Source organism: Melanaphis sacchari, unplaced genomic scaffold, assembly GCF_002803265.2.
Source record: "Melanaphis sacchari strain LSU unplaced genomic scaffold, SCAv2.0 Contig7_pilon_pilon, whole genome shotgun sequence".
Lineage (NCBI taxonomy): Eukaryota > Metazoa > Arthropoda > Insecta > Hemiptera > Aphididae > Melanaphis > Melanaphis sacchari.
The window spans coordinates 783,987-808,176 of NW_020271560.1; the positions used below are offsets into that span (position 1 = coordinate 783,987).

General features: G+C 28.1%; 1 protein-coding gene across 9 annotated transcripts in view; it reads left to right on the plus strand.

Moving 5' to 3' along the window:
• The window catches only part of LOC112601831 (collagen alpha chain CG42342), a 103,161-nt gene that overhangs the window by 70,786 nt on the left and 8,185 nt on the right, over nt 1–24,190 (plus strand). For 6 of the 9 annotated variants that reach the window (XM_025349635.1, XM_025349636.1, XM_025349629.1 and 3 more), the window contains 14 exons: nt 133–207; nt 2,265–2,330; nt 3,906–3,944; nt 5,683–5,721; nt 7,265–7,406; nt 10,328–10,404; nt 11,298–11,387; nt 12,122–12,166; nt 12,354–12,386; nt 14,131–14,169; nt 14,262–14,307; nt 14,378–14,430; nt 19,634–19,678; nt 19,801–19,851. In XM_025349635.1, the coding sequence (XP_025205420.1) occupies nt 133–207; nt 2,265–2,330; nt 3,906–3,944; nt 5,683–5,721; nt 7,265–7,406; nt 10,328–10,404; nt 11,298–11,387; nt 12,122–12,166; nt 12,354–12,386; nt 14,131–14,169; nt 14,262–14,307; nt 14,378–14,430; nt 19,634–19,678; nt 19,801–19,851 (840 nt within the window). Of the gene's footprint in view, nt 1–132; nt 208–1,580; nt 1,635–2,264; nt 2,331–3,905; nt 3,945–5,682; nt 5,722–7,264; nt 7,407–10,327; nt 10,405–11,297; nt 11,388–12,121; nt 12,167–12,353; nt 12,387–14,130; nt 14,170–14,261; nt 14,308–14,377; nt 14,431–19,633; nt 19,679–19,800; nt 19,852–24,190 lie in introns of all 9 variants that reach the window. The other 3 variants (XM_025349631.1, XM_025349632.1, XM_025349637.1) reach the window with 3 other exon arrangements.

Sequence of the window (24,190 nt, forward strand, 5' to 3'; positions counted from 1 at the left end):
ATACTTAAGAATTTAAAATATCAGAATTTGAATAAATGATTTAATTAAAGAAAATGATCGTTTTTAATTGAATCACTCTGTATATAAAATATACGACAACGCATATGAATAACAAACCACTAATTATTACAGGGAACCAGCAGTAAACGATCTGTTACAACATTGAGAGGAGGTACTCTCGGATACGCAGAAATCGTAGCCGTTAAGGTGAACTATTTCGATATAGGATTTGTTAATACTTTTTTTTTTTTTGGTGTTTTTTGTAGATAGACTTCTATATATTTTTGTATTATTATTGTTATTAGTATTATTCTATTGTCATATCTTTCATCTTCTTTGCCGCTAGTAGTATAGACATAATAATATAGGTGTTGTATCTGCACTTATTGTATTTATCATTTATTGTGCGCGCGTGTGAGAACATTTTTTATTGTTATTATTATTTATATCTTTTTGAAACTTTTTTTTATTTTTTTATTTTTTGCGGTATTTTAGCTTTTTAGAAAACTAGTGGTTTGGAAAGAGACGATAACATATTTTTATTTAATATATAGAGAGCAAAGAAACGAAATCTCACGATATATGCAAAAATGTAATTTTTCAAATAAAAAAAAAACAACAAAATAACACTATAAATGCTATATAGCTATATTATACTTTTTATAAAAACAAAAAACATTCGGAGCGGGTATATTATATTACATCCTTGTAACCGAATTTAATTTAATAGTACTTTCAAGTTTCAGTATTCCCGTCTTGTATGGTAGCCGGAAGTTATTTTTTTTCATCTAAGCTTCACGATTTCCTTGCAATACAGCAGTTTGAGCCGGACGTTTGATATTAGGTACATATACGATATGCGACTTAACGACATGCTCGATATACCCGAATATTCTCGAGTGTTTTGTGTTGACGATAAGTATCTGTTTCCGGACAAAATCGTACACGATACAATACTGTATAACATATCCGCACCCTACACATATTATATTTTATGCAACCGTTGTACGAGTTTTTGTCTTTCGGTCAGTCCGTGCCTGTATATATGTATGTCGTATACGTCTTGTAAGTAATATTATTGTCATCGCATTCGTCTCGTCGCGTTATTACTAAGACTTCCTCGAAAATCTCATACCTACGCCGAAACGTGTTCATCACAATAGTCGTATAATATTCGTTTTGGTTTTACTAAACGTCTTGGCATCGTACACGTAAAAAAAACAACAATACGGTCAATTTTTATATTTACGACGTTTCTATACGCGCGTTCGGTATGTTATATTATCGTCGTCGTCGTCAAGCTGCAGTGTAAAACGATTTAATATAACGCCTTGAAAGTGTTTTATTTTATTATTTTACTGCGTTCAGACAAACGATTAGGAGGTTTATAATAATGATAATATATACATCCCGACTGACCATATAACCACTCTTCCTTTTATTTATTTATTATACAATAATTTTTTTCCGTGTCCTCATGCCTCTCTTTCTTTCTCTCTTGTTAGGTCCATTTTGTTTTTATTTTGCATGAAATGCTTTGTTTTTTTATTTACGGTAGTTGGTGGCTGGTTGGTTTATAGGGTCTACAAGAGCGTGGACATAATATATCGGCAGAAAGCATAGTCATGGTTAAAGTGAGTACAAATACATAAAACGTGCATGTTCGTATTCAGCCACATTTGTTTATTTTTTATTCATATCAAATTATTTCGTCATATTGGCCAGTGGCATTACTTACGTAACTATATAATCGTTTGATTTTTTTCAATACAATAATAAATACACGAAAGCAGACTGTTTGCAAATTTTTGCAGACACTCTGCGTGCGTGTTACGGTACGATGGACCAAATTTGTAAAAAATAATAATAATAATAATAACTTACGAAAAAAAACCATTAAATTAATATAAAACCACATATATTCATGATCATTGGGTTTTTATTTTCATAATCTTTCCTCTTGGGATTTACATATTCGCATAGATCATATTACTACTGACTCGTTATAACGACGGGTTTTCTTTCTATATAGCAGCGGGTAGTCATCGGTATATATATTTTTATAATACACTGACAAATCGTTTCCGGTCTATTATTTTCATTGATTTATACGTTCGATTTTGTGTGATCAGGTATTTAATTTTCATATTATTATTTTTTATTTATAAATACTTACAAATCTGGTCCCCTACCCTATTACCTACCCAATCAATGGGTGATTGTCCGATCGCTTTATTTGTGTGAATAACGTAACTTGATTTTAGGGTGAGCCAGGAGAGCCAGGACCGCCAGGGCCTATTGGGGCACGAGGACCCGAAGGAGCAATGGGGGTAAGTTGAATGAATCCGTTATTATTATTGATATACAATAGGAAATTTGAATATTATTATCGGAGCAAGCGTGTGCGATAATATGATGTACTATATTATATTATTATACGTTAACTGATACTGGTATCAACGACAAGGTTTAGCGGTTCTTTAGTCCCCTGCAGGTTATTGGGGGGGAAAGGGCTAGTGCTGGTAGTGAGGTGATAGATTTCCACACAATCGACATCTGTTCAAAAAAACCATATGGTCAGTTTTAAAAAAATTTACTTTTTAAAATACGATTCTTTGTTGTCGCTAAATATATTATATACTTATACATTGACATAAATGTATGTTCTTCCATTTGTTATACAAACCCTTTGTAAAAAATAAACACAAGGTCGGCTTAACTTATTTACTGTGGTATATATGCGAACCCTCTTATGAAAAAAAAAAACACGAGGTTGGTTACTATATATTATAATGAACGATACATTTTATTATTATATATTTGTCCACGACGTACCTATATATAATATATTATATATACTATTATTTTAAAATATCTATTGTTCTGCGGACGCTGATTTACTCAGGGTTTTATAAAAAACGTATAATAAAATTATTTATTTACTACATTTCCCCAAATTTTGAAAATAATGTGTATCAATCAATCAATTTTTGTTTCAAAAAAATAAACTTGCAATATAAATTTAGATCAACTTGTAAATACTACAATAGTTCCTGTCTAAAAGTATTTTGTTGATTAAGTGATCCACGTTGACTCATTTGCTTCAGAGCTGATTAAAATAAATTCGTTTATCACAAAAATGGATAACTCGATAAGACGTTCGTCGCATGCCCAATGCCTATAATTAAATTTACACAAAAAAAGTAATTAACGATTTTGGATTTTAAAAGCGTATTACTTTTTAACTAGAAAGTCAAATACTTGTAATCTTAACATTTTATTTGTTTATCAATATCTGAACGTTACAAAAAGCCTCATCCTTTGCTAGTTTTTAACGATTAGGTATGTATTATATTTTATTTAATAATAATTTGTAAATATACAATCTGTAAAGCTTTCTTTATAATAAGCATATATGATGCAATGTATATATATACATATTTTTTTTTTGCACATAAAAGATTTGTTTTATAGAAACTACCCAACAGTAACACTTTTAACGTCAATGATGATTAGGTTTATGAGTAGCTATATTTGTTTGAAACTGAAATCAAAAGGCAACGTAGTAAATTTGGATGCAAACTGCATATTGTAAACTATGTAGATTTTAACTTGGGTTAAGTTTGTATTTAGGTACATAAACTATCTCTAATAATACGTACTACTTTAAAACGTGGTTGGTATTTATGTTTTAATTTTTAAATGAATATGATTTGGCGAGGTTTTATTTTTTATATTCCGTAGTTTAATATTAATTTATCTATTAAACTCAACAGTTCAACGCATAAATGACACGCATCAACGGTTGTGTAAATAAATGAATACAAAATACGTTTCGTGTATAGTTGCAGCGTATTATATACACCTACATGAAAAAAACATTAATTTATTCTTACTAATTACAGGTGGAAGGTAAACAAGGACCACCCGGCGCTCCAGGATTGGTAAGTACCCCGGTATAATAATATGTATTGTGTTTCCATATACATATACCTAAACACACACACATACAAAGCACTGTAATACGATACTATTATGATATTAAATTATATTCATATAGGTACCCGGTATAAACCTATGTGTTATGTATAGATTATGTTCATTTTACTTTCACAAATCTACTTATAAAGACCAAAAAAAAAAAAGTATTATCAGTATTATCACTATTTATTCATATTATGCTTACTTTGTACCTACGTATGTATAGGTTTTCGAGCATACTATTACGATACTTTGTTGCTGTATATTAAACAAATAATTTCATATCAAGTTCAAAATTGTCCGATCTCACGGAATGATTGACGGTGGTGAAACGATAATATTATTTGACTCTACCTCTCGCTAAAGATTATTGATTAGCCTTAAAGAATTGTACTATTATGTTATATTTCGATTTTTTTTTTTTTTTTTTTTACTTGAATATATTAATATTTTCTGTATAGGTACCATTTTATACCTGATTTTATATTATAATATATTGTTATATTTTCTATATAACGTTTGTATTGAATTAATTTCGGTTTATAATTCCTATACGTTTTTAACTCTCAAAGATATTATTTATTTCTATCGATGTGCATGTTGTCAAATATAGTAATCTAGTTACAACTTGTAAATCGAATGTCGATACCATGGAGACGCGTACTTTCAACTTTTAAGTGACATTTGCGTCACGAATAACCGCCATTCCGCAGTTTTACTATACGATTGATAACGAGGTAATATATTGAACGACGACGTGTTTCCGATTTTTTTCGTTTCGGTACAAGATATTTGTTGCCAGTGTAATAAATACACGTGACAAAGCGGTGAAATGTGTACGTGTCGTGCATGAGTATAGATGATCGCAGTGCAAATGCAATGCAGGGATACCGACCAGGGGATATAGAGAGAAAGAAGAGAAATAGCAGAAAAAAAGGTCAGATTTTGCGTGACGTTCGTTTGTCGTATATTGTATATGAATGCACCGAGGATGTCGCAAGAGAGAAAAAAAATGCATGTATACAAAGAGTTACAAATATATATATCATGATATGTGTGTGTGTGTGTGTATGTAAGTACCGCGATGTGAGCAAGAGAATATTATAACGTAGAGAGAATGTTGTCGAGTTTGAGATCTGTAGTTGTAGAGGAGAAGAAGTGGAACACAAGAAAATATTTACTCAGTTGTGGTTTACGGGTGGATAGGCACAGACAGGGTGAAAATCGGGGGTCGTATTATAATAGTCATCATGTAAAATATCACATAAATATACTCTCGTGGCCTATACATATTATACTTTAGAGGGTTGGTTACGCGTGGCTCTCGTTCACACAGTTCGAATACGGCGGACAACGATGTGATAACTAAACCAAACATTGTACATATGTATTTAACAATATTTGCATAGTATGTCGAACAGCTATAAAAAATAATAATTATTTCCTTCGTTGTTGCACTAACACACAAATATATAATAATTATTATATTACGTCGTGTATATAAATTTAAATATAAATATAAGTGTGTGTATGTGTATAGTGAAATGTATTATACATATCAAAAATCCACATGGTTATGTATGAACTATAACTGTAGTATTATATTTTCTAATTGTTATGGAACACAATACTTATGAACGCATATACTAGTTTACCTTATATCTAAAAAATGTGTTTTCTTTTTTTTACCCATTAATATAGGTTGGACCGAAGGGCGACCGAGGAGAACAAGGGCTGCAGGTAAATAATCTATTATATATTTATTTTTTATCATATTAAAATCCGGTTGATTATTAATATTTAACTAAAAATACTATATTTTAATTTTTCACTAATGAAAATAAATAGCTATAGTTATGTATAAAGACGAACTCGTTAAAAATGGAGAAGAGTGTTTGTGTTTAAAAGTGAAGGGGATATTTTCAACGAGACATGTTGGTTTCCATGATTTTAAACGAACATGTCAATTATTTCATAACCAAACACTTTTTTAGAAACATGTAACATACATAAAAATAGTTATTTCAAGATATTATACATTTATACTAATAAAATTTTCATGAAATTATGTGCTGTTGCGTCCATTAATAAAATAGAGAAATATTGATTTTATAATATTACTAAATATGTTACTAACATGTGTAGAGAAATTGATAAATGTTGTTTTTGTTTTTTAGTCAGATTTTGCGTTTAAATTAGTAAAAATAAAAGTGTGTTATATATGTATATTAAAATCTGTTAAATATAAACAATAAATAACTTTGATAAATACAATGTAATAAAATAAGCATTAAAAACTTGAAAAGGAGACTATTCAGTAACAAAGCCTCAGAAAACTATAGTTTAATTAAACTTTTAAATTTTCTACAGACCTTCTATCTTTTGAAAAATATATTTAAAGATGGCGGTAGATGTTTGTTTTGAAGTTAGGAGAGGTAAGGCATATTATTAATGAGATGATTGGAGATGATAGTGGTTTAATAACTTTGCGTGGGCATTTTTACAGTGAATTGTTGTAAGTCCATGGACTGTTTATATTTTTAAATCACTGTAAAATGCAGTGTTTTTCATATATTATGGGTTACTGTTTATTTTCTGAAACTGAGTCTGAGAACGTTTATCGATTCCGTCGATTTTATATCGATTACGTCAGCTACTGTTTATAATATTTGCATATTGATTCCGCTGGATATTGATTCCGCCGACTACTGTTTATCCTTCTCTTGTAAATGTATTTATAAAATACAGTCTTGCATAATATATTAAGAGGACATCTTTAATTTAAACGATAATAATATTTCTAAGATCACTTATTTAAAACATAATATGCCCAAATATTACCAAAAGTAGTTACATTCATATTATATTTATATTAATTAAATTATACATTTTAATTTTGAATTATACAATTATTATTATCATTTTATACATATTATATATTATATAGTATATATTTTAAAATATATATACAAGGGGGGGGGAGGATAAACAGTGGCCGGCGAAATTAATAGTCGGCGGAATCAATAATTCCCCTAGTCTGATTTTGCCGATAGTTAATCTTTTTCACCTACTGACGTATTTTGTTGATTATTGTAATGAAATAATGCTATTTGGTTTTAGCAGAAAACATAGTTTTATTTTTAGGATAAGTTTACGTTTATTTTTATAATTTATTTTTTATATACTTTATATTATTTATATTATGTGAGCATTTTTTTAACAATTCCTCATCTTATTGTTCTATGTACAACCCATTTAATCGTAAGGTGATTTAATGTTTTAGGGCACACCTGGTCTACCTGGACCAATTGGCGAAAAAGGTCTTAGAGGCGATAAAGGTGATCGAGGATTGACGACGACGTTAAAAGGCGATCAATTCCCAACAGGCATTATCGAGGGTCCACCAGGACCACCGGGACCACCTGGTAACGAAATAGTTGTCGATAATATTTACTTAGACACCTCAACGAGATATTATTATCTAGTATACATGTTGTTCACATACTGTAGTATTTTGTCTTGACTTTTTATCCTTAGCGATTGAACATAGTATTAAAAATTGTTTTTATGTATTCACGAAATAATATTCAAATAGAGTGTGATTCCCAGGTACTCTACTAAACTTTCAATTAAATTTAGAACATTATATTTATAATTATTTACATTAAGTAAAAAAAAAAAAAAAAGATAATGGTTAATTAAATACAATGTGATCTATATTATTGATTTGGAACCAATTTTCAAAAAAACAACCACCGGGAACACACTTTCTGTAAATATAATATTTTATGTCTTATCGTTTTTGTATCGTTTGCTATTAGAGTTTTATATTATAATACATTATATACGTTATTCATTTGCTGTCTGTCGGACCTGCAGCACTATTGAATAGATGCGGTGTCATAGTCAGCGTGCGGGTGATATTTTATAGCCTAAATGGATTGTAGAATATATTTTAGACTTTAGTCATAGCGTAATGTTGATCACACATGTGTTTTGTTTGTTGCTTACAATTTTCAAGGTCCGGTCGGTTTGCGTGGCGAAAAAGGCGATTTGGGCCCCATAGGGCCACCGGGACCCCCCGGCGAAAAGGGTCGAGGGAAGAGAGGAAAAAGGGTAAAGGAATTTCATAAAAACAGACATGACTTACACATTTGTATTATATGATATTGATTGACACTCCATAGCCCGAATTTACATTGGACTCGTGTCGTACACGCACACTACGGCGGCGGCCGACATGCATGCACCGATGACGCATATAATGTCACAATGCAAATTTTATGTATGTGTACTTGTTTGCACGTTTCCGCGTGGTTATCATCGTTATACATGTTGCGGATTGGAGGGCGTTTATAGGCGGCGATCAATTTTTCTGTGCAAAATATCGATATTTCGATGTTCCCGCGACGGTCCGCAAGGAGATGTCGCCGGTGTATGCGAATAGCTAAACAGTTAGAAGGGAGGGGTGGACAACTAAAATCCAATAAAGATTTTTGCGCTATAATTCCAGTGATAGTTTGTTGCCGTGTCTAAATAATAATGCGTTGTACCCTACGCAATAACGAATTTAATATTTACATCTTATTCGACAACTTATAGATATTGGGCACACTATACCCTTGTTATAAACCGAATTCGTGTATTATATATACACAGATTGATTTGCCAATTACGATTACTTCAATTTCAACATTTGATCGTGCATTTATTTAAAATATAATTGTTGATATTTTTAAATATAAGTATACTTTCATTGTATGGAACTTAAGCAGTTTCTGCTTATATATATATATATATATATATATGTATTCTTTTTTTCTAAAGTGAACATTTATTTTTTTCTGTAAATATTATTGTTGATACAATTGTTTTTTTAAAAATTCTAATAATCTAAATTAAAATGTTGAACGAAAATATTTCTGAATTGTACAATATTATGCATAAAGGAAAAGAATAATATAGGTTGTAATAATATATTTTTACCATTCGACATTATTAAAACATTCATATTAAGTACTTAATCGAAATGTGTATTTGAAAATACAGTATTTTAGTATAAATGCAGATCATTTAAATAAACGCATATACGTCAGGTATAATAGAGGTGAACACATGCTCGGCGAATCACTCTGTTTATTAATAATCATTAAGCCTTGTAAGATTGGCAAAAAATTTGATCAGAACTATTCTCACACATACCCCAAACATATCAGAAATAATAATTCAATAAATTATTGTGAATTGCAACAGTAATTATTATTTATTACTATATATAGTACAAAATCACGCAATTATAATTTATGTTATAACAACCGTCGTGATCATCATCACGGCGTTTGTATTTATGCGTGCGAATTAAACATGAGCATCGTGTTGGCGCAGGCTACAAGAAACGTTTGTGCATCTATAATTCTGAAAAACCCTGTGCATGTTTATATAGTACATACATACACACATACATGTGCTTGTGTGTAAGGGGGCGGATACCAGTTGGTGGGAAGACGATGGGGGTTAAAACTTTCTTCTTATATACCATTTTAAAGACGCTTTTTTTTTTTTGTTTAAAAGTTAATTTATAAAAACATTTAACAATTTTTATTAGTCTTTAATATTATATTTCTTTCATATTTTTTAAAGAGAGAATCACTAGTAATCAACTAAAAAAAAAAAAAATTTAATCAGTGGTAGAAATACCTGTTTTTTTGTCTTTTAAAGCATTATTGTTATTGTTTGAACGAATTTATAAATCTCCTTGTCCTCTACTAGTCTACTATACCGTGTGTATACGCATCTAATTTAATTGGTATGTCTGTGACTTTTTATTATATATTATGCACCTATTTTGTGTGTAGCCCACACCTTTATTTTTCATTTCTAGATCCGCCCTCGCGTGTGTATGTGTGGAGCAAGTTTGTAGTTAGTACGTGTATTCGCCTGCATATTATGTATATGTAGTGTAGTGTATAGCGATATTTTTTTTATTTTTTTTTTTGCACGTGGTAGAAGATTACGTATTTATAATATTATACCTGTACGCGATGTATTATATGTATTTTATTTTATGATGTTTTATTTGTTCTCTGTGTACACTATTTATTACCACGTAATGAATATTTTATATGTATAATAGATCGATAAAAATTATCGATGTTGTTCGCATATTATCGTTTTCCAGCTCTGAGTTACTATGTTTTATTATTATTATTACTACTATCGTATTGTGTATAATAATAATATACCTAGATTTTATTATTTTATGATATCGCTTAACGGTTTGTCGTTAAATTGTGTCAAATGGTATTTTATTTTTTTTTGTTTTCTATAATCACCCGCTATTCTCCAGGATTACCAGGTCACAACGGCACGGACGGTATCTCGGAACCAGGTTTACCGGGACCCCAAGGACCTCCCGGCCTGCCAGTAAGTATATCATACACATAATTATTCGCACACATCCGCTTGCCTGCGATTTAATACCTGCGTAATTTTAATAAAGTCTTCCGCGAATGAAACTCGTATAATTGTCTAAACGCGCGGTGCTGTCACCCCGCTGATAATTCAAAACAGTTCGCTCGACTGCATCGCGATATAATAATATAATACCTAAGTATATTATACTTAATATTATTTACAATTCAGTCTTTCGAATCTATCCATTCCCTCGCGCGTTTCATCAATCCTATATTTAATAATTTTATTATAATACGCATCTGAATTGAGTCGGATATAACTCCAGTCTAATATAGATTGTCGAATAACGACCGATTTAAAAATAACACATCTCGAGCCGCTCTGCCTTATTAAAAAAAAACAATTGGAACGCTCATAATTATATTTTATTTTACTCAACGGTTATTTTAACAAACAACTTAAGCTTCGCAGATATTTTAGTAATATTGAACAACTTGTTTTGTGTTCTAAATATTCTATTCAAAGAACAATGTTACAAAACTATTATCGAATCTCATGTGCAGCCACGATGATTTCGATCTTCGGATACCAAGGTTACTACGGTGTTCGTGATTACTCTTTTATAGGTATTAATAATCATTTAAACATCGTGTATTATTTAAAAACACGAAACGCACTATTGTTCAGCATGAAATTCGATAACATATTTGCGTGCTTAGTTTAAGTACAATTTTATTGTCAAAAATCATCGTATCGAAGACGTACGTTTATAATGTGATATTATAATGGTAAAAGTTTTGTATTATATATATATGTGTGTGTATTAGAATCCGAAATTTGTCGACTAGAACCCTGTATAATATCCAATTCTATCATTAAATAAAAATTATTATTATTCATAGGGCTTATCGGGTCCTAAAGGCGAAAAGGGAGATTATGGAGACATTGGACCTCCCGGTTTAATGGGACCTCCTGGTTTACCAGGTCCACCTGTAAGTATATATTTTAATATTTTATCAATACAAATAAAAATTAATATTTATCATCACATCATCACAGTGTTGTAAAGTCCATGTAAAAATAATATTATTATATTTAGTCGTTGTAAGAACTATAAAATATTGACTAAAAAATGACTCTAGATTTTTTATTACTTTTAATTAACAGCATCTAATTTATATTATATATATATCATTTTATCATAAATGTACACAATTATAACTTAAGTGAGCGCTAATAATCTATATTTTATATAATAAAATCCCTTCGTATTTTTTAGAATTTAACGATAAGTAGAAAGCTTTTGTTATTGAAAGCCCGCAATTCTAAACATTTACCGAGGTAAATAGCTAAAAGATAATTGAAACCTAATGTATATTAACGTTTAAACAATATTTGAGTGCAAAGGTTAGAGTTATTATTTTAATGTTGTTAAAATACGTTATTTGCACATGTATATGTTATAATTCATGTATAGAAAAATGTATAATATTACGTGATAACGTGTATTGGATAAAAATCAAATCTAGATTTTGTGATGCAGAGTATATAAATAATAATTTAAATTTTAAACAAAACCACAATAATGATTTTTTTTTTTAGATTTTTTCTATTGATAAACACATAACTATGTGCAATATGCCATGTATATTATAAAATATGATTAAGTAAAATTATTTTATTCCGTCGTTTTGATAAGTTTATAATAATGTAAATAATTTAACAGGGATATCCAGGCCAAAAGGGTGACAAAGGTGACAAAGGCGAGTCGGTGAGTATATCAATATTTTTAAAAATATAATCATTTAATGAACATAATAACTATTGGCTGTTATGCTAAATGTTTTATTCTCATGAATGATTTTTTTGCGCGGAATTTAGATTTGCTGCATGCCATAATTGGATTTAAATATTTTTATTATGTATTTAACGTTTTGTTTTTGTTTTTTTTTTTTCAGAAATACAACAATAAGAAGATCAGAAGACGACAAGTGAGTGATAATTTTTTCTTTTTATTTTACAGTATATTTATTTTCTCCTAAACGTTTTAAGAAACGTCCGTTTTAGTAGTTATAATATATTATGTATATATATATGTTCACAAACCATATTTTTTCCACGCGATAACAGAGGATAGGAGTCTACTTTTCATGTCCAAACTTTGTTCATAACTTCACGAGAGCGAGACGCGCGTGACTTTTTTTCCTTCCGCGTGTTTATAGTTTCCATTCTGTGACATTTTTTTGGCAGCGTTTGTGCACATATTTCGAACAAACCATGTTATACGCGTGACGTGAAAAATTATGAGTTTCGTCCGTAGGCATTAACCACTAACGTGTTTTCCATCCGCCGAATCTGATCTGCTCTCGAAATTAATTAAAAAAACTTATCGTGTTCATCTAATGACTTTGTTAGTTGTGAAAAAAGTATTTATTCGTAGATTTCTATAAAACAATAATATCTGTATGGAAGAAGAATAAAAAAAAAAAACAGTTTTTTTTTCGGAATTTATACATTAAATTCACATATTTTATGTTAATGAAAAAAAAATAATTGATTTTAATAAGTACTGATTTTTCCATAGACAAATCATGAAGAGACAACTTTTGAAAAATATTCAATATTTTAATTTTAGCAACTTCTTGTGTATTAACATACATAATTTATTGAATTACTAAACGCGAGTGATAGAGCAAATACAGCATCAACCGACACACTATTTCTAATGAATTCAGCGACTAATCCTGTTTTAGCATGCACATAAAATTATATACACATTAAACACAATTATTTATAAACTCATAGTCACCGCTATATGTAGGTACTTTTAAAATGTAAAAAACTCGATTTATAGTGTTTTATTAAAATAAAATTTCGTAACACTTGACCTTTTTATAAGATATGTACTCAGTCTTTATGACCAATGACATTTATGACACTCGACTTTATACGATACTTGTAACTGCATAAAACTCGTTGATTTCTATGTGACCTACACATACTCCTGCACGTGTACCTACGTAAGTTTGATTGAAAATTCTTAGCCTTAGACTCATCGGATCAGACACTTTATTTTTTGCACTCACCCGATTGAAAAATAGAATTTTTAGGAGTTTAACATTGGTCCATCTACTTTTGTTTTTTATCAGATCAAGCTAGAATTTTTTCTATATATAAGACGTGTCGAAAAAAAATGACTATTTTTTTTTTTTTTGTCATGTTTATTATTTTTGTTTCCATATTTTAGATTTGATATGAATATTTTATTGATACACTTCTATCGCTTCTTAGTCATATTGAATAATATAACCTGTAAGTGTAATTAATTTTGTTTTACCTTTTTTTAAATTTCATTGTTATTGAAACTTTGGCATAAACTATTATTATAAGTGACACTAACCTAAATATACGACAATACTTGTCTGGATTTAAAGTGTCTCTTTAGGATCACAACAATTGAGAATTATAGTGTCGGTTTTTTTATTATTAGGTATATACCTACGCGTTAAGCTCTCTCTTCTGCTCCGTCTCATTCTCGTAGGTCTCTTTGTTCGACGAAAATAATTTATACTCTATCTCCAAGTTCGTAAAAGTACGGTTCGTTTATTTTACTTTAATTTTCAAAATCGACTCTTGTAAAACCATCACTTTGTGTTCAGTTCTCGAAAACGCTATCGGATATATTTATAACAATATGCATTAAACATGTGATATTTTGAATTTACTTTTTTTCAGTTCCAAGGCGACGGCGCTTTCGAAACGATTAATGAACCAGTAAGTACCGTGTTATTTTTAAACATTTTAAATTTTTTTTTTTTAAATCCAATTTTGTAAGCATTAATATAATTTTTCTTTAATCCAAACAGCAGTTAGTGGGACCTCCTGGACCACCTGGACCGCCTGGATTACAAGGTACGTCCACATTCTTTTAGTATGACTTAAAAAATACATTAATTTAATGATTTTTTTTCGTTGTAAATAGGTCCTCCTGGTATTAAAGGCGAACGAGGCAAAGACGGCGACAAAGGCGAAATAGTAAGTTGTTTCTGTTTTAATAGTATAAAATTATGCTGTTGTAACAATTCATTTATCACAGTCGTGCGTACATTTATTAGTGTAATACATGTATATTATACATTACACATTTTAAGTAACGTAAACTTTCGATCGATATAAAATGTGACATCTATTTTCACACGTCGCATATGATGTGTTGTAAACACTTTGAAACTTGCAACTAATTATAACCGCTGTAGGTAAATGGTATAATATTTTAGTCATCTATTATATTATTATTATTATTATTATTATTAATACAAGTTTGAATAGACGTAGAAATTGTAGAATATATAATAAATTTATTATTTATATTATTTATAGGCTCGTAATTAAATATAATAATTATTACTAAGTTAAGATAAAATGTGTGTTTTGATTTGAAATAACGTTTAACGGAAAGTTGAATGAAAAACTCGATGTGTGTTCACGTTATATAACATTACACAGGAACGCAATATACGTACAACACTTAAATTATGTTTTCAATAATAGGTAATTGGCTGACAGCTGACAGGTTATTCGGAAAAAGAAAATTAAACCCTTTAGTTTTTCTTTCCAACCGGATATTAAAATGTCAGCGACAAATTGATTCAATGCTTACTGTTAAGTTACCTAATCTAAAATCTTTGTCAGATATCGACTGAACTGAACGGGCTATTATAATATATCTAATGCTACGCACGTAAGCATGTCAATTATAGCAGTTTAATGATTATAATGTTTTAATATTTTGACTTTTTTTTTGTAAACGGATTACTTAAATTACGTTTACTGTGTATTATGTATAGGATTTTATTTTCCGACAATATAAGAAGTATTTATAGAAAATCTAATTGTTATAAATTGTCTTTCGAAGAAATATTAAAAATATATTAATTTATGACACATATATAACGTTCTGAAAAGAATAAATGTTTCCATATAAAATACGACTGATTGAAGTAAATAATAATATTATTATCGTGTTCGGAACGCGAGACATATATTTTATTGCTATATTTCTAAGAATACCCAACTGTATAGGTAATATACGCGATTTAAATTATTTAATTAATCTTCTGGTGTGTAACAATATTATACTGCTACAATCATCGCATGTTATTGATACATTGTTCAAGGTAAATTGAATGATTAAAAAATTAATAGTTTATATGTAGTATGTTGTATATTTTCATTTCTTGATGTTCAACAAATTTCACGCGTGTACAGGACAATTATGTCACCATAAGTATTTCAGAACGCTTATGACTTATGAGTTTTACACATTTTTTTAATTTTACTTCACAACGATTTGTTCAAAATAATAGTGTGTGATTTTTTCTTCAAAATATGATAAATATAAAAACTTAAATACACCTTACATGATATTATTAAGTATAAACACATACCTATGTAAAAAAAAAATATAATAATACTGAGGTTTACAATCTTATATTATAAAAACAAAATCGTCCTAATAATTCTGTACACAAATACCCACATACAAGTCGCTTGAACGAGTGTTATAATGTGTAAATTATGTATACGTGTGCATGCGTATTAAAGTTAATGTTTATAATCCGTTATTTTATATATATTATATGTACGGAATTTCAAATACGTTAACGCTTTAATACCTATGTTCCACGGACCATAGTTTATACTTAGTTTGTAATATTTAAACATTAGTTATGTACAGTGTTTGTCTAAAAAAAAAAACTCAAAAACCCTCTCGTTTTATGTAAAGTCTTACAATTAGTAACATTTACTATTTAGTATTAATATCTATAAATAGTATTATTCGTATGACATCGTTTATTATCGTGGGAATATCTATAATCATCGCTTACTTAGGAAAATATTGTTTAAATGAAAAGGGATGAATTGCGCCGGAGATCTCTGATAAAATGAAATAATAGAAAGCATTATACATCTACTAATTGCACAAATCGATTATGAAACATTTAACAATAATTATTGTTTTACATAATAAATATTTTTTATGATTATATATTTAAAAAAAAATAGTAACATTTAAATGGATCTGCGCATTATCTAATCAACAGTATTTTATAATATTATTAATTATTATAATATATTCTACTGTTTTCGGCTATAAAACTATGTTTTGAAAAATATTTTTCCAAAATAAATATTCATAGTGTTGTTCTGTTTCATATCTGTACCTTCCGTGTACGTATTCAAATTATATTACCTGAATTTAGTTGTTTTAATTGTTTTTAAAAATCAATTAGTTGATTATTTAACAAATCAATGATTTATAATTATTTTTGACACGCGGTGCAGTTAATATACATTTTTTTAGTTTATCAAAAATGCACTTGCGTAATGCAATACAGATAATACAAAATATTCGGTTCTATTGACCAACACCATATACACTTAATATAATATTATGTACAATAGATCGCGGTCGGTGAGGTATATAATAATAAATTGTGCAATGTCAACGTGCACAATCGACAACGAAGATCGAAGAGGCAAGGGGGGGGAGGTGTCGTCCGGTATTATTCCACTCACGATTTGCGAAGGGCTGACTTATTCTACGATTGCATATTTTTACCGTCCGATTTCCCAACGGCCAAACGTCGTGGTAATAATAATATAGTTTCGGACACACGCACATTGCTACAGTAATAGTGAACAGCTTCCTGGCTGACGGAAAATCGATAGCTATGATAATAATGTGTATTATAATCTCGCAACGTTCAACCAGTATAAAAGTACCTATAGTGTACTTAGAACACCCATCGTAAAAAAATGTATACACAACGCAATACGATTATTTTATGACCGCCAAGCAACTATCCACGTCGAGGTAATCCCCATCAAGCGCTAAATATTATTTAAGGCGATTATTGCATCGCGAAATGAGCAACTCAATTATATCACTCGGAGTTGCGAGAATATTACTTTTACAAAACCGTTATAAATTTGTTATTACTTTATATTTTATGTCTGTAAATATTATGTAGGTATATACGCATACAACATTATATCGTGACACAAATTTATATAGATAATATCATAATAAATAAGACTCAGTACGTATTCAATATGGTTTATTATAAATTGCAATTTCTACAATTTCTTATAATTATTATAAATTATTATTTGTATTTAGAGGGAAGTAATAGATATAATATAAACTAATATTTAAATATACACAAAAGCAATAAAAGTTAAAAATTAATAACAGTTTAATACTACTATGATAGGTAAATGTACTCCATCAATAGTAGGTAGTCAACAACAATAATAATCAATAAACAATAATAAAATATTTTTAATTTTACATTAATTTAGTATAACTATTTTGGTTATAGTAATGGTAAAATATTGAGAAATAAGAATTGAGATTTAGACTATGGATGTTTTATCACAAAGAACGCACTTATGTTTATTCGTTTTTATAATTAATTTTAAATTGATTTATTAGACATTAGAGTTCTGTTACAACTTTAAATAATTAAATGGTAATCATTGTTATTCAGTTGTTATTTAATAATTAAATATAATATATATAAATCTCAAATGTATTATCAAATTTTTCATGTATTTATATTTATGCTAAGATCAATAGTTATTATAATCTTAAGAAATCTTTAAAGACAGGCATTAAAATATGTATATATGTAATAAATACGTACGTATGTATAAAAGTGATACTGTTTTTACGATGCAAAAAAACATGGTAATACAATATTTTGTAAACTACGTAACTATATGAAATATACCTAAAGCAGTAGTTGTGTTAGTGTTGGAAATAATGTTAAATTCAACTTTTTTACTCGTGTATATTATAACAATATAAGCACGTAGAAATCCATACCTTATATAATTATATTCATATTATTAATTTATTTTACTTAAATATCAAGATAATTCTATGAAAGTAATGAGCTACGAGTAGTATAGGTGTGCTAGATAATATATTATATAATATTATAGCTAGATATATATCGCTGTTTACAATCAATGTAATAATACGATCGGGTAACTAACAAAACGAAATTATTAGAAATGATTATACAATAGAATGTATCTATTAGTCTTAGATGTAAATATACATTCCATAAAGCTATTTATGTAAATATATACGCCTTAGAGTGTATATAATTTCAATGTATTGAAATATATATGCCATTCATTAAATTTTAATTGATAAAAATTATTAGTAGATAGTAATAAGTCAGAATGATTACTTACCGCCTATTGATTACTGCTATTAATAATGATAACGATGAAGTTCCAACTCAAATTTCAAGAATGCTAATTTATGAGTATTTAATATAGGGATAAACTATTCATTGTATATTATTTATTACCTACTATGACGATAACAAATTGTCCTAAAATAATATTTAATACGATTCGCATATTATTAGGTATGTAATATAATAACCTTTCCGTCATCGTTTTGGGTCGTTTAGACCTTTTGAAAACAGAACTGATTCATTTACGTTTAACGTCTAGTTTAATATTATTGCTCCACAGTCACTTGCTAAATAAACTATATTAACCAGTCGATAACCACTTTTAACTGTTATATAAATTTACATCACAATTCTGCGTGTTTACGACAGTTATTTTAAAGCGGATACAATACATACTGTATAATAATATTATGTATAAGCAACAGGTTAGAAGACAGTTGATCTTCACGATAAAAGATTTTTATTGGAATTTAATTTTTTTATAGAACTGTAGTGTAGACGAAACACATCATTTTAGATTTTTACAGCATCTTAAATACAAATTAGTTTGAATATATAATATAATATTATTTGAATGCTGGTTTTGTTTTTAATTTTAAATTAACAATTGGTCAAAAATTAGAAAACTGTAATGAATCTTAGATATTTATTTTGTACATATAATGACACCTAATGTGCTGAAACGTTTTAATAAAAAAAAAATGAGAAGACATTTATTTAAACATAAAAAAGGTTTTAAGAAGTATTATTATTATTATTTTAAGTTCATGTTGTATTACATCTTTGTATATTTTAATTATATTACGTTGTTCATAATAACATAAACTAAAATAAAGAGAACACTTTTAAACGGCGTCGAACTGTGATAATAATAAAATATCGAAACGTGTGTTTTGAAATAACTATTGTAAAACAATACAATCGCATGTGACAATCATTTTAATCGTTTTACATTTTTCTAGGGTGAAAAAGGATCTAAAGGCGATCCTGGCCCAATGGGTTTACCCGTAAGTATATCGTACCGCAGCTGTAGTCGGCCCAATCGCAGCCACACTACATTGTTATTATTATTTTGTGCAGTATACTAAAATCGAATTTCTTTTGTTTATTTTATTGTCCTTACACATAGGGCCCAATGGGACCCAGAGGAGATTCCGTCCAAGGAAAGACCGGCCCGACGGTAAGAAATCCGTTATAACTATAATTCATCTACATAATAATATTATAAAACGAGTCATCTGGTTATATTATATTAGTAGCTGATATACATATAAACTCGTTTATCATATTTTTTTTAGTAATTAACATTATACCTTAACATCTCTAAAGTTGATAAAAAATAAATGCTTTTTCTACAGGTTTAAGGCAGTTTACTTCTTAGACGCGTTCAAAAACACTAACATCCGTCTTATAAATTAAACTACTTTTTAGACTAACTATATATACACTACTTATATTATTATTTTTCAAATCCTCTATTATATAGAATAATATATATCATCATTAAAGTTTTAACTAACCATTTTTTTTTAAATTTAGTTTTACGCTATAATTCACCTATATTTCTTAATGTTATAAATAATGATTAATACGTTTTGTAGTTATATCTCGTCGTTCCGCTACCGTATTTATATACTAATTTGCGTAATATAATATTAATATAATTTAAGTCGCAATATGTATTTATGATTTTCATTTTTTTTTTTTTTTACTTATAATTAATTTATAAAAAGATTGGCAAAGACGTGTAAATATATGTTTTTTGACAAAAACAAGTTAAACCTTTGTAAATGATAAAATAATTTTATTATATTCATTTTTTTTTATGAACGCGACATTATTATAATTTACGAAACAAGTCTGTAACTTAATGTGTTTTATAAGTTTTTTTTTTTTTTTTTTGTATATAGGTACCTAATGTCCAAAATCCACCTAAATGGCAGTGGGGCTAAAACGATACATCACCTAATAAATACACACCAAAAACACACACAAACACAAACAAATAAATTCGTTATTTTAATCAAAACTTATAATATTTTAAGTATTATGTTAAACTAAAACGATTTTACAAAACGATGTTATTTTCTGGATGCTCTGGAGAGTGGAAAATATTCTATCGGGAGATGATAGAAATAATAATCAAACCAAAAATCGATATACATTAAGTAATAAAATCTTCTTAAGTTATCATATTAGTCCCACATTTATAATTTATATCAACAAACACTTGACATTATCAAGTTTAAGACATGCGTGGTTTAAGCCAAATTGCATCGGCAAGTAATGATTTCGGTCGGTTTTTTCAAAATTTTTGTTGAACATGTCGATCGCGTCACGGCCATGGGTTACTTGATTTACCTACCCCCACATACTTGTCCACTATTCATGCCAAAGTATTTCTCCCTTAAACTTAATTCAACGTCACTATATAACCATACTAGTAGACGAACGCGTCATTTCCTGTACTTCCATACGAATCTATTATATGGTGGTGTTGCGAATGTGACTTATTTATATATTATATTCGTAAAAACACAATTATATTATAGATTGCTTAGATTTAGCCGATATAATGTTATCAGATTTCATCATTTTCTGGATTCGAGTGTCGAGTTATTGCGTTATTATCGAAACCGATATTGAAAAACAAAAATCTTTATGATGATTTTTTTCAGTTCAGTCCCATTATGGTTCCCATAATTGTTTTTAACCTATCCTTTCCACCACTCCATAAACATTATGATTGATGTCATATAGATTTAAGTGATTTATATATTTTTTTTTTTTTTTTACATAACTTGTATATACAATTATAATATACTATATACATATACAATTATGTATCATATATTATATATATAAAAATATGGTATACTTACTCTTCCGCGAGATGCTTTACGTAAGGAACGGAAATTAATAAAGAAGTTTTTCGTTTGTACATAATTTATAAGTAATATATACCTATATAATATACTCTTAATGGTGTATTAGGGTTAAGCACATACAATATATAATATTATATAGTATCGTCTTTTGGATGAGTATTAAAACAAAATTAAGGTGAAAATATTATTGTTGTATACCATTCTATACATATACATATTGTGTAAAATCTATATTATATATTCATCGATAAATTATTATTATTATTATTATTACTGTAAACATATTAATTTATATTATATAGCTATCTTTTATTACAACACTTGCGTGTAAAATTACATTTTTTTTTTTTTTTCATTAATATATTTGATTCAAAATATAACGATACTATTTACGGTTTAAACTACTATGTATATTATATTAAGTGTATTGTATTATGTTAAATTTTTAATTATAATAAATTTAATATTAAGTGAAAAGCTACCACTGTTATGTTAATATAATTATTGAGGTATAATATTATAGTAAGTGCATTTTTTGCCTGTATGCATTGTCGAGAATATCACGAATAATTGCAGATTCGTGAGTGCACCGCAATAAAATGCACGTCTTATATTATTTTTCTTCTTTTTATCTGTTCCTATGCTGGATGAGTGCATCATATCGCGTGTCTGTCGGAAATATTACAATAACTATTTTGTAACATTTACAGCTAGAGAGGATATCAGGAAATTGGAAAATCAATACATTTTTTATTGAATTTAAACAGAATAAATTCCTATTTATCTCGTAAATAGATTTATATATTTACTCCTAAGGCCATTATATTGTTTAGACAATAATGGTTAAGGTTCGTTAATAATCTCTCTCATGTACATAGTAGGTGCCTATATTATTTTATTATATCAATGCGTTTCATCATACATATTTTTACCATCAATATTTTATTCTACGTTTGATCAAAAATTAATCCAATAAAAAAATGTTGATTGACCTATTGACCTATATTTTAAAAGAAAATCGAATCAATGAGAATATTCAAAATTATAGTCACTAATTTATACATATATTGCACAAGTGCTAAAAGCGCATAGTGTTTTATATAAATATATTATGTTCAATACAACAATGAATTTTGAATAGAACGAAATGGATTTAAAGCCATTCTATTAATATAATATTGATATAATCTAAAAGTTATCGATGTTTAAACATAATATCTTAAACTATTTAACTGCGACTAAATAATATAATAAATCGCAATAATTATTTTTCTCATTTAAAATTGAACTTGTGCAGGTATTACGTATATGTTTTTGAATACGAAATAATTAAGGATAGCTATTTAGAAACAGTTATAATAATTTTATACGTCTATTTCCTTGAATTTGTATTTAATTTATAAATTATGCATGATATAATTCAGATCGTAAATAAATGTATATAGGTATATTTTTTTTTAACACAATTAAATAATAATAAATATTTTCGTTCTTATATTTTATTTAAAATATTACTCCAAAGACACTTCAGTTTATTCGTCATTTTTTTCTGTTTTATAAATAATATTAAAATCTTTATAATTATATTTTATCGTAAATGACCTATGGAAAGTTAAGTTACTAAAAACTATTTTTTCATATTAAGACATAATATTCTAAAAATATATAGTTGGTTATAAACCGGGTAATGAAGTTTTTACTATTTTATTTATTAAAAATTAAAATTAAATGTAGTTTGTTTAAATACTTTGAACAAACCATATTTATTGATGAAAACAATTTTCTCGTTTTGTTCTGAATAATAAGATATGAACGAATCGTGCGCTAAATTATTCAATGTTCATAACAAATTAAAGTCAAAAATTATAATAAATTACCCAAAGTCAAAATATATACAAACGTTTAGAATAATAATTTAAATAAAATTGATTGAAAAAACAATAATGTATTTAAATCGAGGGTGCATTAATTGTCAAACTTTAATTGCTTAAATATTCAAATATGTATTCATTTCTTGAATACGATATAATGTTTTAAATTATATTATGAAATGTACTCAGTATTTAATATTAAATAAAATGTTTTGATAATAATTATTTTCTGAGATTGACGTGGCAAAAATAAAATAGTACCTATAAAATCCTAGTGAAAAAAATTACGGATAACGATGTGATGTGCTTTTAGAAAATGATTCAAAATATTTTACAATTACGTGGAATTCTGTAATTATAAGCAGCATCCAGTAAAAACCGGTGTGCAGAGACTCAGTCATGTTGGAAAAATATAATAACTCAAAGTACATTATACTAATATAATATATACTAATACATATTAGGAATATTACAATATTTCCAACAGCGTTTTCGTTAGTAGCTAACTTTCACTCATTCATTACAATGATAAGTGTCCTATATAAATATTTGGTTTAAAAAAAATAATTGTGTACTTCCATTCTAACGAAAAACTGATTTGTCGAATGCTGCATGCGTGCCTGCGGGGTGAGTACCTAATTAACCAATTTTGTGACTTATTTTTTTTTTGACCTCCGTTCATCACTAACCATTGTTTGCAAAATCTATCCGTATCCCTAATGAGTATACGTGTTAATAAGGCTTTGGTTTTTGTTATTTT